The following is a 15,944-nucleotide window of genomic DNA, read 5'->3' on the forward strand; positions in this document are numbered from 1 at the left end:
TTACAAATCTTTCGTAGAACAAGTCACCACCCTCCACCTTCAAATGACTCTATATTTGGCCTTAGATGTCAGATTTGGACGAAACAAAAGGTGATTTTGACTTTCTTGAACCTCATAAATCCAATGGTGACCTTATATTTGACCCAAAACCATTCAATAATAACCTCCAATAAAAAGCTACAAAATGAAAAACCCCAAATAGCATCAAATTTCTCTCAATTGGCAAACCAATGGCACTCTAATGGCTTTGATACCATGTGAGAATTTGCTAAGATCTAGAGTCCAATTGATAGCACAATAAGAGAGACAAATAGATTGATAAGAATAAACTATATTCTAATCAGGATACAAAATACAAATCAACTAGATCATCACCAAAAAATTACATACAATATAGATGAGCCTACTTATAAAGGCAAGACCATATGGATATCATGTGAGCACACAAACTTGACATGTGGCTCAATGAGAAACAAGGGTAGGTAGGAGAAATAATAAAATATTTCAAAAGAGGTGGATCACCCTCTAAAGGTGGAATGTAATTGTAGTGTCCTAAATTATGCCCGGTGCATTTATGATGCTTACGCATGACGTCTAGTGCATTTATGACAAATTTATGATCAAAATTATGTTATTTTGGCATCTTGGATTCAAAAGACAAAGTGCCTCAGAATGCCTTAAAAGCCCATTTGGGCCTAGTTTTGGATGGAAGAAAATGTGACGTTGGGACATCTATGCGCCTCGCTAACATCTTGAAAAGCTTGCGAAATCTGAATTCTGGCAGAGAGTTGGATGTTGACCAACGCGTTTCTCCGTAATGGCTCTCCACACCTCTTCCAAGTTTAAAACCCTTCTTAGCTCATTTTGAAGGGTTCCCACTTGGGTTCTTGGCTCTTGGAATTTGGTTGCACTCTCACACTCTCATGTCTCTCTTTCTCTCTTCATGCTCTTGGACTCACACTCTACCAATATCAAGCTACAACCATCTTGTGGTGGCTCTTATCAACAAACACTATCATGGGCTTTGTCACACTCGTATCTTCAACAAAGAGGGGTTTGGATTTACGCCTCATCTTCTCTTTTATCCATTTTCATTATATTCAATGAGTTTCTTTCATTACTGATTGTATCTATTATCTAGGTGCATTCATTATTTCTAATATTTCAAATATTTTCAATATTTGATACATTCAATAGGGGTTTACTTTCATTAAGCATAGCATAGTTTCTATTTGCATATTTCTGATTTAAATTTCCAATTTATCTATCTGGTGTTGGCAATTTGGAATTGATTATGTGTTGCATTGATGTTTTGTCATTGATGGCAACACTAGTTGTTTTGGTTGTTTACTAGTTTTCGATTGGTTCCAGTAGAGTGGTTGATTATGATATTGATCCGATAGGATCCGATATGCTTTGGTTTGTGGAATTGGTTTGGATCTGTCATTCATGCTATTCATATGTGTATCATGATTAGTTGGTTCATGATTTGATGACTCTGAAGCTATCATTTGTTCTAGTAAGCCTTTTGGTCACTGATAAGGGTTTTACCGATAGAGCTTTGTTGAAGATCTTTGATGCACATGATAAGTGGTGTTGGTGCGGCTTCTAGATGGCTTTCAGGATGCTATTGGTTATCTTGTTCATGTTCCAGTTCATCGGTGGTGTTGGATTTGGTTTATGGCGACCTATTTTGGGTTCGGTGTTATCTAGGTTATGAACCGGTTTCTGTAACGTGTTGGAGGATGTTCCTGATGCGTTATCAATGGGAATTAATGATTGGTTTACATTGTTTTTGGCCTAAGCCAACTTGGTTGATCATTGGATTATGGTTTTATGTTATGAATTTATTGTATTATCTTTTAGGTGTCGACCTAATTGTTTAGGTCCTGGGTTGGTATCAATATGATGGAAGATCTCTTTGTAGATCATATATAGGTTGATAGGTTGATAGATCAAGGTTATGGGATGATATGTGTGCGAATAATGTTGTAATGATATGCAGAAGGTTTGGTCAATCATAGGTGATTGAATTGGGTTTGTAAGAGAGGTATTGAGCTTAACCGAAACTATACTTAGGCATAGGAGATGCTATACTTGCAGTTCACTCTTCTTTTTGGATTGTAGTCCGATGTTTATGTTGTTAGTGAGGCTCCTTTTTGCAATGAGAAGTGTGCTCTAGGTTGTTGGCTTTACTGCATGTGTAGGCCCCTCATATTATAATCACATATTGCAGAAGTATTATCTGACTATGGGTAGGCTTCCCACCATGGTTTTTCCCTTTATCGAGCTTTCCATGCACAAATCTTGGTGTCATGTGTTATGGATGGATGGTAACTATAGGCACTTAAAAGTTGCACAATGAATTAAGTGAATTTTATTCATTTAATTATTCTATATTCTTCCAATTAATTAAATTAAGGTTTAATTAATATCCATATTCTTCTAATCACCTAAGATTTAATTAATATACCCTTCTTCTATCTAAGCCATTTAATTAAATTCACATTTAATTTTTTTTAATTTTTAAATAAGTAATATCTTTGATGGGGATAACTCCCTATATTATATATGAGAAGATATTACAATCAAAGTCCAACTAATAGAAAAAAATGCCTACATACACAAAGCTATAACATAAACTATAATAACAAGACACTTCTCAGACCATATTATAACAACCTCAAAATGGTAGCAACCCAAGACCCGATCAATGCCACTTGATCAATATTGCCCTTTGAAAGCCAACCTTCCTCTGTCCGCATCATCTGCCTGAAGGAGTCCATGTCATCATTCTTCACACCCACTCGAAACACTTCCCATTCGTTATTCATGAACTCCTCCTTCTTGGCTTTGAGGGCCACTACAACAACCTATTCTTCGTCCTCTGAATCCAAGCATTCAATATCCGATAGATAAACCACAGTATTAAAAAAGGGACCCAAAATATTGGCCCATTCCTCTTCCACCTCCATGACTGCACCTCATACGACATCTACGTCAACCTCCTTGACAAAGCCCATGAATTTTTTGATACATGCCTCCTTGGATGGTAAAACATCAACCAAAAGACACAGAATTATTTCGTAGATCTACCCATCGCACCAGTGGCTATCCTCACTAAGAGAACCCTCCACTATTCTACATATCACCTCAATCCCATCTGTGTCTATGTCAAACAATCTATCACACTATTCCTCAAGTGTCTCTTGTTTGTAGAGGCAGCTAAGCTCGAATCGATGCATCATCTTCCTCCACTATGAGAAAAAACAATGGTGCCCCTTGCATTATATAAATCCACCATTTCCATTAGATTCATTTGAACTCGGGTTTTAATGTGTCATGATAGCCTTTCGCTATCTCTACAACCACCAGAATCCCAATAACCAAAGAAATTCCATCAATCTGAGTCCGTATATACACCTACCTTGATCTCCAGTAGTGAAGCTGATAAGAGAGTACTTCTCTTATCCCAATGGTACCTTTTTGTGGTTGGGATTAACCGATCCCCGTCCTTGGGATCTTATCTCTGTCCATTTCCATAAAATAACTCATGTCCTTGTACACTGAATTTGCCACCGAAATGGCCTCCGTATGAGATTTGATTACGCCCTTGTTAGCAAGGAAGTCCACCGCATGATTTCCTTCATGATATATGTGTTTTACCTAATAGTCTTCCAACTTTTGAATATGTTGGTCTATTCTCAGGATCCATTCGTTAAGCCTCCAATTGGTAAATCTTTTTTTGTTAACACCATTTAGTATAATTTGAGAGTCCCCTTTGATAACAACTTTTGATTGTTTGTTAGTGATAACCTATTTAAGCCCCTCCTCTAATGCAGTGATTTCCACCACGTTGTTGAAAACAATTCCTAAAGGCCCATATATAGCCCCTACAAAACTACCTTCCTCATCTCTGACCACATCCCCAAAACCCAACAAACCCAAATTGCCACGGCTAGCACCATCAAAGTTTCAATTGACATTCTTCCTTCCAACCGATTTATCCTTCAATCTATGGAGACTTGACTATTTAAAATTCCATACTTGCTCCATTTCCATATCCCACTTGGAGTATAATCTGTAGCTCTGTCCATATATCTTGGCATTTACATTTTCTTCCATTGCCGCCTAGACTCTGTTGATGAGTATTGTAACCTCCAATTCTTCCTCCCTAAAAACTCTCCTGTTTCATTCTTTCCAAATTTGCCATGTGACCATTGATGGTCCTGTTATCCATAAGCTGCCCCAGTTTGAGTTTTTATCCTTCGTAGGCCACGCAAATATGAAATCTTTGAAAGTATAACTATGAACCATGTGATTCTGCAACATTCTTAAAAGCCAATCCCAACATTGAGTTGCATATTTTCATCCGTATAAGAGGTGATCAACTATTTCTTCCTCTTCCTTGCATAGATAACATCTGCTAGGCCCTGATATACCAATTGCTTTTAACCTATCACTTGTTAGTATCCTTCCATGAAGTGCAATCCATAAGAATGCACCCGCTTTTGGGAGTACCCTTTTGTCCCAACATAGGATCACTGGCCAATTACTGTCTTTTTGTCTCCTTCTTTGCAATTCATAGCCCAAATTTACCTTGTAGTCACTTGATTTTTCTGCATTCCATATAAGTGTGTCCTCCTCATTCAAGATATGAACCTTCCTTCCTTTTAGAATCTTTGCCAGTTTCAAACTGTTACCCCTGTTCCATAAGCCAACCATTTTCCAAATAATCGGTTCCTTCTGGGAATCAAATTGCCTGATATAGTCTGCCACAAACATACCTACCTCTGCCTCCACCTGATTGACCCAATCTTGATCTTCCATCATGTCTACCAATGTCTCCTCCCCACACCAAGAATCTCTCCAGAACTTAGCCTTTTTCCCATTGCCAATCTTCCATGTAAGATGTTCTTTAATTATTTTCCTACTCTTCCAGATAAATCTCCAAATTGGTGAACCTCCTATAGTGTTTTCCATAGTAAATATTTTTTCGAGCTCATTCGCATCCAAATACTTGTTTGGCATTAGTCTGCACCATCCCTTGTGGGGATATTTATACATTTTGCAAGCTAATTTAGCACCAAGTGCCAAATTCTAAAGGCTCATTTTTCTCAAACCTGCCCCACCATCTTCCTTTAACAAACATGTTGTGTCCCAATTGATTAAGGGAATTTTTTTCTCCTCTTTATGACCTTCCCAAATGATTTTTTTTAGCATCCCATCTAGAGCAGTAGCCGCCTTGCTGGACAATCTATAGCAAGACATGAAATAAGTTGGGACAACCAAGAGTACCAACCTAATCATTTGTAGTCTCCCGGCTTGAGTCAACCATTTATTTTTCCAAGAGGTTGATTTTGTTTGGCACTTGTTTATCACCTCTTCCCATATTTTAGTGTCAACTCTCCCAACAAACAATGGCACCCCTAAATATTTTATAGGAAAACAACATTGACCATAATCCAAGATGCTCTTGATCTTCAATTGTGTCCTTTTGTTTGAATTTAAAAAATATATCATCAATTTTTGTTTATTCATACTTTGACTAGAGAATTCCTTATAATCATCTAGCACCTTTTTTATTATCATAGCTTCTCTTTCCGAATCTTCTCCAAATAATATTGTGTCATCTGCAAACTATGAATGTGACATAGGTTCCATATTCCCATTGATAGAAATACCTTTCCATGCCCCCTTTCCAACTCTATATTTGATACTCCTTCCAAGCACTTCTGCCATCAATACAAACAAAAATAGTGATAGGGGATCTCCTTGTCTTAACCCATTAGTAGCTTGGAAAAAAATGCTAATAGTCCCATTGATAATCACAGAGTAGTTCATAGATGAAACACAATGTTTTATACAATCCAACCACCTTTGCTTGAAACCAATTTTTTTAAGAACCTCAAAAAGAAAATTCCAAGAAACCCAATCATATGCTTTGCTCACATCTAGCTTAATGATCATACCTTTAGCTTTGGAATTATGCATTGAATGAATAGTCTCTGCTGCCATGATTATACTATCCATAATCTCTCATCCCGGGGTGGAGCCATGCTGCTCCGACGATATGATCTTCATCAGAACTGATTTGAGTCTATTCACCATCATCTTGGAAATGATTTTATATATAGAATTGCATAAGGATATGGGTCTATAATCTGTCATTGAATAGGGGCAATGTTAGTATGGCTGATCTCTTTTACAAATCTCCCTTGTTTTCTAAAATCCTCCACCACTTTGAAGATGTCATCCCCCATAAAACTCCAACATTTCTAGAAACATTCCACTATAATTCCATCCGGACCAGGGCTTTGTTTGGATGCATATCAAACACTGCTTTTCTAACATCCTCCTTAGTAAAAGTACTCGAAAGATATTTTTTATCCTTATCGGAGATCTCTTGTTGTATAACATCCATCATCTGAGCCAATTGAATATTTTTCTCTCCATTTTCATTGCCTAGTAATATTTTAAAATTATTAACTGCTATCTCTTCTATGGCCTCAAAGGAAGAAAAAAGATTGTCATTTTGGTCCATGACAGAATCAATTCTATTTATATCACACTTTGTCTTGACCAATGCATGAAAAAATTTTGTATTTGCATCTACTTCTTTGATCTAGAGTTCTTTGGATTTGTCTTTCCAGAATATTTCTTCTCTTAGTAAAACCTCTGCCAGCTCCTCCTTTATCCCTTTTTCTCCCAGGAATGTGTCATTGGTCATTCCCCTCAAAATGGTGTCTGAATTTATTTTCAAAAGTGCTTCTTCAATTCAACTTTTTTCTTCAAAAATGTTTTTGAAGCAATCTCTATTCCACCTTTTTATTTTTTCCTTCATAAACTTCATTCATTTTACAAAGAAAAAGCTAGGGGTACCCCTGAATATATTCATAGTTCTGATACTTAATATAAGTACAGATCCAATAGCCAACAAGATGAGAGGGGGGGGGGTGAATCATACAAACTTAATCATCCTTAAAAACATCAGATTCAACCTTGGTAACATATATCAGTCATATAATCAAAAACTGTCAAACATGCAAACTCAAAAGCATATGAACAATATAAACCTCATAACACCAGATTTAACATGGAAACCCAAATAGGGAAAAACCACAATGGGATTTCAGACCCACTAAGAAATATACTCTTCTAGAGTATGCTCGGTTAAAAGCAAATCCTATTAAAGATTACAAACACATTGTTAGATGTGACCTGGTTAAGGGATTTCCCTCAGATATGTTAGGATCTTCAATTTGTTAGAAGTGACCTTGTCAAAGGATTTCAAACACTTAATCAGAATGTCACCTTGTTAGAGGATTTACATATAACACTGTTAAGTCCACTCAGTTAAGAGATTTCCTGTCACTTTCATAAAATAACAGTAATACAATCTATCTGCAACTTCACATCTGAAATGCTAAAGCAGATTCCTATTTGTTCAATACAATCTAGACATAGAACTAATCTTGTCTATCTGCTGGGCATCAACACTCTATTATTCTAACAGGTCTTCAAGCTTCTGTTCCTTATTTATAAACAATCTTCTAACTGCTTAATCTCCTTGATCGCATTTCCCATGATCAATCATAGCCATCAGATCTTCAATCTTGTCCAGGTTCATTGTATCTTTTGATCTAAAAATGTTTTACCCCACCTTGGAACTTGCACAATCACCTTGGAACTTGTGTTAGGGTAATGCGGTTCAATCTGAGCTGTAGATCTTCTTGCCGACTTTCCATTGCCTTAGATTCGTTTAACAAACTTCTTTTACGGCTTGCGAATCATTGATCCGCTCCAGCTCATCAACATCTTTCATTAAATATCACATGTAAACATTTAATGCATTCTGTTATAGCTCAGTTACAACTCGGTGAATACTAAACTTCACTCGGTAGACATTCTATCTTCATTAACCGACTGCGATAACCTTAGGGTTTACCGACTAGGTTCTTTGCTTGATAACATAGTATAGTATTAACCTTTACATTTTACAACATATGTATGATGTTAAAACAATCTAAAACATCAAGATCTCATCATTGTTTGACTCGATAGAGTTGCCCATCAAATAACTTATCTGCTTATTCATCATATTCTTTCCCGTGTCTTTACCGACTTCTTTATAATCTTCATATCATATTTCTTAAGATATGGCAACATCATACTGAATTAGAAAATCAATTTCTTTACATCAATGACAAAATAATAATATCAAGATAGTAAAACATCTTTAATCAGTTATGTCCATAATCATCAACAACCTTCTTAATGTCCTTGTAATATTGCCAATAATCTCCCCCTTTGGCATTGATGGCAAAACCAATTGATTTGACCTTTAAAAAATTTGGATTGCTGTGATTCTGAAATGCTGAAATGCTCTCCCCCATACATCAGACTTCTCTTCTATTTTTAGTCTTTACTTCAATCTGTAGTCTTCTCTCAGTCTTCTCAGGTCTTCTCCCCTTTTGGTAGATCTCCTTCTTGGTCTTCTCCCCCATACATCAGACTTCTCTTCTATTTTCAGTCTTTACTTCAATCTGTAGTCTTCTCTCAGTTTTCTCAGGTCTTCTCCCCTTTTGGTAGATCTCCTTCTTGGTCTTCTCCCCCATACATCAGACTTCTCTTCTGTTTTCAGTCTTTACTTCAATATGTAGTCTTCTCAGGTTTTATCCCCTTTTAGTAGATCTTCTCCTTCTTGGTCTTCTCCCCCTGGGTAGGTCTTCTCCTTCTTGGTCTTCTCCTCCTTTGACAACAATGCCAAAAAGAATATAACTAAAACATAATTTCTTTCTGTAAGAAGTTATTTCTTGCTGTTGTGTATCAACTGAGTCTCGGTTAGAGAATTTTTTTACAATTCCTATTCCCTATATTATTTTCTGTATTATCCCAGTATTATTTCCAGTACACTTTCAGAAAAACATTCTAAAGTGTATCACTCTAGCATCAACTCCCCAAAAGATATTCAATAGAGTCATCGAAGTGATGCTTTCATCGAACTCAGTCAGTAAGTAAAAGATAGGGGTAGGACACCTAACTTACTTCTGAGATATTCAAAAGTTTCCTTTGGTAGTGGCTTGGTGAGGATATCAGCTATTTGCTCCTTTGTGTTGACATATTCCAACACCACTTTCTTCTCTTAAGCTTCTTCTCTAAGATAATGATATTTGATAGAGATGTGCTTTGTCTTAGAGTGCATAACAGGGTTCTTTGAAATATTAATGGCACTAGTATTGTCACAAAATATAGCTACTAGCTCGATAACTTTCTCATTTATACCTTCCAATAGTTGTTTGATCCATGCAATGTTGGTACAATTTAGTGCTACTGCAACATATTCAGCTTCGGCTGTTGACTGAGAAACACATCCTTGTTTCTTGCTAAGCCAACTCACTAGTCTTTCTCCTAAGAAGAAAGCTCCTTCACTTGTGCTTTTTCTATCATCAATGTTGCCTGCCCAATCAGCATCAGTATAAACTTTTAGATCAAAATCATTTCCTTTTTGATATACTAAGCCATAATCTTCAGTGCCTTTCAAGTATCTGAAAATTCTTTTGATTGCTATTATGTGTATTTCCTTAGGATCTGCAGAGAATCTTGCAACAATACCTACTGCATGTGCTATATCTGGCCTGTTGTGAACAACATATTGTAGTTTTCCAATCATGGATCGGTAGAGTGTCTCATCAACAGATGCAGATTCATCATTCTTTGATAGTTTATAGTTGGTAGTCATGGGAGTACTTACTGGCTTTGAATCCTCCATTCCAAATTTCTTCAAGATTTCCTTTATGTATTTGGATTGAGTAATGAAAATCTCATTTTTCATTTGTAGTATCTGTAAGCCTATAAAATACTTTATCTCACCGATTAATGACATCTCAAATTCTTTGCTCATTTCATTTCCAAAGTTCTTGCATAAAAAGTCATTTCCACAAAATATAATATCATCAATAAATATGGCTGAGATTAGTATTCCATTTTCATCATTCTTCATGTACATGTTGTTGTTCTCACTTGTCCTTATAAAACCAATCATAATCAAATAAGAGTGCAATCTTTCATACCATTCTCTAGGTGCTTGTTTCAGACCATATAAAGCTTTGTTCAATTTACATACCTGATCTTTATTATTGTCATCAACAAATCCTTTAGGTTGTTCGATGAAAACTTCTTCTTCTAATATTCCATTCAGAAATGTAGATTTGACATCCATTTGATATACCTTGAAGTTCTTGAAAGTAGCATATGCCAACAATGTTCTAACTCCTTCAAGTCTAGCAATAGGTGCAAAAGTCTCACCATAATTAATTCCTTCTTCTTGGGCATAACCTTTGGAAACCAATCTTGCTTTGTTTTGAATGACCTCACCTTTCTCATTTAGCTTGTTTCTGAAGATCCACTTTGTACTGATTACATTTTTGTCTTTCGGTCTTGGGACCAGTGTCCATGTGTCATTCTTCTTGATTTGATCAATCTCTTCTGTCATAGCATTTATCCAATCTTCACTGTTAAATGCCTCTTTCACTATTCTTGGTTCAAATTCAGATATCAAACATGTGTTCTATCTTAGTTTGTTCCCTGTCATCATTGGATCATCCTTATCTTTTATAATCTAACTTGGTGCATGGCGTCTTCTGACATACTTGGCTAATACAGGCTTGGTAGGATTTGTATGATCTTCTTCATCACTTGGTAACTTTCTTCAGCACATAGACAAATTCATCAGTCTTCTGGTTCTTTGGAATTCCTTTCATCAGTTCTTTTTGCAAATTCATCAATTTTCACAGTTGCACTTTCTACTATTTTGTTAGATGATTTGATCAGACATTTAAATGCTTTGCTTCTAGAAGAATATCGTAGAAATGTTCCTTCTTCACTTTTCTAATCAAACTTTCCATTTCTATCATCTTTATGAACATAGCACTCACTTCCAAAGATCTTAAAATAACTTACATTAGGTTTCTTGCCATACCAGATTTCATAAGGTGTCTTCAAAGTACCTTTCTTCAATTGAACTCAGTTCAAGGTGTAAACAACTGTGCTTATTGCTTCTCTCCAAAAATGTTTGTGGAACCTTCTTCTCAATCATCAGTGTTCTAGCACAATCCACAATAGATCCATTTCTTCTTTTAGCTATTCCATTCTACTGTGGAGTTCTCGATGTAGAGACTTGTCTTTTAATACCATGATCATTGCAAAATAGGTTGAACTCATCAGATGTGAACTCTCCTCCTCTATCTGATCTAAGATATTTCAGTTGTCTTCCTGTTTCATTTTCAATTCTAGCCTTGTACCACTTAAACATTTGAAAAGATTCTAATTTTTCTTTTAAAAACATTACTAACATCATCCTTGAATAGTCATCCACAAATAATATGAAATACTTATCACTATAATAACTTTGAACTTTCATAGGACCACAAAGATCAGTGTGCACAAGATCTAAAATTCCCTTAGAAGTGTAGGACTTACTTGTAAAGCTAGATCTTGTCATCTTACCCATCTAGCATCCTCGGCACATAGCATTCTCAGTTTTTTCAAGACTCGGTAGATCTCTTACTCTGTGCTTCTTTCTTATCTTGATCAGATTATCAAAATTAACATGACAAAACCTTTTATGCCATAACCAGGTATTATCAATCTTTGCATGCAAACACTTATTGTGAGTTGAGTCAAGGTGAAATGTATTACCTTTTTTTTGTGTCCCAGTAGCAGCTAACTTTCCATTCTTGTCATGAACTTTGACGATTCCTTTCTGAAATTGTATTCGGTAACCTATGTTGTTTAGCTGTGCTACACTCAACAAATTATATTTCAAACCTTCAACCCAATAAATATCATTGCATCTTTCTTTATCAAGAAGTGTTATGGATCCTTTACCTCTTACTAGACATGGTGCATCATTACCAAATCTAACATAGCCTCCATCATAATCTTCTAACATAACAAATTTGTGTTTATCTCCTGTCATATGATGTGAACATCCACTATCTATAATCCAAGAATCATTAGTGTTTATGTGAGATATTAGGGCTTTTTCTTCATACCTTTCTTCATCTGATCCATCCTTGATAGCCACATAAACAACTTCCTCTATATAAGTCTCATCTGATTGATCATCTTCAGATTCCTCATCAACAATTAAGCATGCCTTTCTTCTTCTGAAGTCTCAGTGTCCTCTGTAATGATTATCTTTCTGTCTATCATCTCGGTAATCTCTCTTTTCAGTGAAATCTTTGTCAGGACAGTTAGAAGCCATATGTCCAATCTTATCACAATTGAAACATTTCAAAGGTAGTTTTCCTTTATACTTACCTTTGCCTCTCAGTAACCTTTTGGCCAATTGTGCTTCAAACTCTTCTTGCTTTCTGATTTCTTCATATAGTTTGTGTACCTCCTCCATGTTCTTTTGAAATCTTTCACTTGCTCCACTGTGATCTCCTTCAAAGTACTTATACTTTCTTTCATTTTAATCATTAGATTCATTCAGATGAAAAGAACTAAATGTAGATTCAACTTTATTTACCGATGACCCACTGTTATCAAAATTACTTAACTCAAATGCATGTAGCTTACCAATAGTAGCATTCAAGGAAATTGGCATATTAGGTACATACCTCAATTCATTGATTCTAGAGACTCGGATTGCATAGGCAGGTAAAATGGTTCTTAACAACTTACTTGTCACATCCTTTTCTTCAATAGTTCCTCCTGCTCCTTTGATTTGATTTACAATCTCCTTTAGTATTGTACTGTACTGGGTTATGTTCTCACCTTCATTCATCCTCATAGTTGTCCTCTTAGTCTATCAACTTTTTCTCTTTGAACATGTTCATCTCCTCCATATACAGATATGAGCTTAGTCCACATTGCCTTTGCATCATTGCAGCCTTCTAGATCATTAAACTCAGAATCGGTCAATGCAGATGTTATTTCAATCATTGCTTGAATATGTTCTTGCTTCACCTTTATCTCTTCCATAGTCAATGGATAGGTGCTCGGTGTAACAAAATCATTCTCCAGATAGTATATAGCATATTCTCCAACTCCTAATAGATGTAGCTTCATCCTTTTCTGCCATTTAGAGAAACTTGACTTATTCAGCTTAGGTGCATCCCTCTTATACATCTTTGGATCTTTAACTCAAGTGCCTTTAAACTTTCCTTTCAGAGTCCAAGGCTCTGATACCAATTGATAGTTCTGATACTTAATATAAGTATACATCCAATAGCCAACAAGATGAGAGGGGGGAGGGGTGAATAATACAAACTTAATCATCCATAAAAACATCAGATTCAACCTCGGTAACATATATCAGTCATATAATCTAAAACTGTCAAACATGCAAACTCAAAAGCATATGAACAATATAAACCTCATAACACCAGATTTAATGTGGAAACCCAAATAGGGAAAAACCACTGTGGATTTCAGACCCACTAAGAAATATACTCTTCTAGAGTATGCTCGGTTAAAAGCAAATCCTGTTAAAGATTACAAACACATTGCTAGATGTGACTTGGTTAAGGGATTTCCCTCAGATCTATTAGGATCTTCACTTTGTTAGAAGTGACCTTGTCAAAGGATTTCAAACACTTAATCAGAATGTCACCTTGTTAGAGGATTTACATATAAGACTATTAAGTCCACTCAGTTAAGAGATTTCCTGTCACTTTCACAAAATAACAGTAATACAATCTATCTGCAACTTCACATCTGAAATGCTAAAGCAGATTCCTATTTGTTCAATACAATCTAGACATAGAACTAATCTTGTCTATTTGCTGGGCATCAACACTCTATTATTCTAACAGGTCTTCAAGCTTTTGTGCTCAGCAATCACTATGTAGCATCCCTGTGCATACACTTGCCTGCATACATTGTTTATCAACAATTCCTTATTTATAAACAATCTTCTAATCGCTTAATCTCCTTGATCACATTTCCCATGATCAATCATAGCCATCAGATCTTCAATCTTGTCCAGGTTCATTGTATCTTTTGATCTGAAAATGTTTTACCCCACCTTGGAACTTGCTCAATTACCTTGGAACTTGTGTTAGGGTAATGCGGTTCAATCTGAGTTGTAGATCTTCTTGCCGACTTTCCATTGCCTTAGATTCGTTTAACAAACTTCTTTTACGGCTTGCCAATTATTGATCCGCTCCAGCTCATCAGGATCTTTCATTAAATATCACATGTAAACATTTAATGCATTATGTTATAGCTCAGTTACAACTCAGTGAATACTAAACTTCACTTGGTAGACATTCTATCTTCATTAACCGACTGCGATAACCTTAGGGTTTACCGACTAGGTTCCTTAGGGTTTACCGACTAGGTTCTTTACTTGATAACATAGTATAGTATTAACCTTTACATTTTACAACATATGTATGATATTAAAACAATCTAAAACATCAAGATCTCATCATTGTCTGACTTAGTAGAGTTGCCCATTGAATAACTTATCCCCTTATTCATCATGTTCTTTCCTGTGTCTTTACCGACTTCTTTATAATCTTCATATCATATTTCTTAAGATATGGCAACATCATACTGAATTAGAAAATCAATTTCTTTACATCAATGACAAAATAATAATATCAAGATAGTAAAACATCTTTAATCAGTTATGTCCATAATCATCAACAACCTTCTCAATGTCCTTGTAATATTGCCAACATATATTACTTTCTTTCCACCACCATTCAAGATTGGACAAAAACTCCCTATCTCGCAACCACATATTTAGGAATTTGAAGCTGCTCTTCCCATTAGGTAGGCCTTCACTGAACTTTAGTTCCATAGGGAAATGATCGGATAGTGAAATAGGGAGAATGCTTGCCTCCGCTTGGAAGGAAGACCCCATCCAATATTCTCCAATAAAGTGCCTATCCAATCTTTCAGAAATATTTGCAAAGTTTATTCTTCTATTGGTCCATGTGTATCAACCATTTTTTGGCTTAACATCCACTAACTGATTTCATTCTACAAAGTCTCTGAAATCATCCATCACCTTATTAGTCATTCTCAGACCCCCCTTTTTCTTATCCAAATCCAATAAGGCATTAAAATCCCCTGCCACAACAACCCTGTCACTGATTAAATCCTTAATCTTGTTTGTAAGAATATTCCATACCTTTGTCTTCTCTATAGATTTGGATGACCCATATACATTGATTAATGGAAACTCTAAATTCTCCCTTATGCTGTAAACATTACAAATCATCCAATTCTCTCCTTTCTCAGAGAGATTAACTTTCATACTATCTAGCTTCCATAAGATACCTAGCCCACCTGCAAAACCATTGGCCTCTTGAAAAACACCTTCCCAATCTTTACAATATTTTAAAAAGCCATTACCGATGTCTATGCTAAGTTTAGTTTCCTGCATCACTATGATTTCACTTGTGCTCCTATTTAATGCTTGTTTGACCAGGCATCTTTTGTCAGGAGCCGAGAGGCCCCTGACATTCCAAGTAGTTATTTTCATGTCTCACCAAGGGAGACAAATCCTCCCTTGTCATTTTTCATAAACTCAATGACACTCACTATCCCTTTCTCCTTGGCTCTGGCCTCTCTTACTTTCCTATTGGTCCTTCTTCCACATACCCCTTTGGCTTTCCCTAATAGAGCATTCACAGATTGTTTGATACATCTTTGATCCACATTATCTAATTCATCTACAGACTTGAATTCTTCTTCCGATCCCAGACCATACTCAATCTCGGTATCCAACGAACCTTTAAAGAAAGGCTTATGCATGGAAGATTTCTCTACTCTAGTAGAACTATCACACCCAATAGAGCCAGGCCTCACCTCCAATCGGCCTTCTTTTGAAAAATTGTCAACCTCCAAAACTTGGTTCTTCAAAGAAAGTTCCAAAGGAAAAGTTATGATTGCTTCATTATTGAATGACACTCCATCTACCT

The 15,944-nt window shown here is 36.0% G+C and overlaps 1 protein-coding gene across 1 annotated transcript; it reads right to left on the reverse strand.

Moving 5' to 3' along the window:
* Nucleotides 1-4,368: 4,368 nt before the first annotated feature.
* On the reverse strand, nucleotides 4,369-4,983 carry LOC131860044 (uncharacterized). Its single transcript, XM_059214398.1, has one exon. It carries the CDS (start codon nucleotides 4,981-4,983, stop codon nucleotides 4,369-4,371), a length of 615 nt encoding a protein of 204 aa, XP_059070381.1.
* Between the last annotated feature and the right edge of the window lie 10,961 nt (nucleotides 4,984-15,944).

The sequence above is a fragment of the Cryptomeria japonica genome, chromosome 11 (assembly GCF_030272615.1).
Source record: "Cryptomeria japonica chromosome 11, Sugi_1.0, whole genome shotgun sequence".
Lineage (NCBI taxonomy): Eukaryota > Viridiplantae > Streptophyta > Pinopsida > Cupressales > Cupressaceae > Cryptomeria > Cryptomeria japonica.

Bases quoted from the DNA above. Each gene is read 5' to 3' on its own strand.
- LOC131860044 (XM_059214398.1), bottom strand. From the start codon at position 4,983: ATGGAAAACACTATAGGAGGTTCACCAATTTGGAGATTTATCTGGAAG.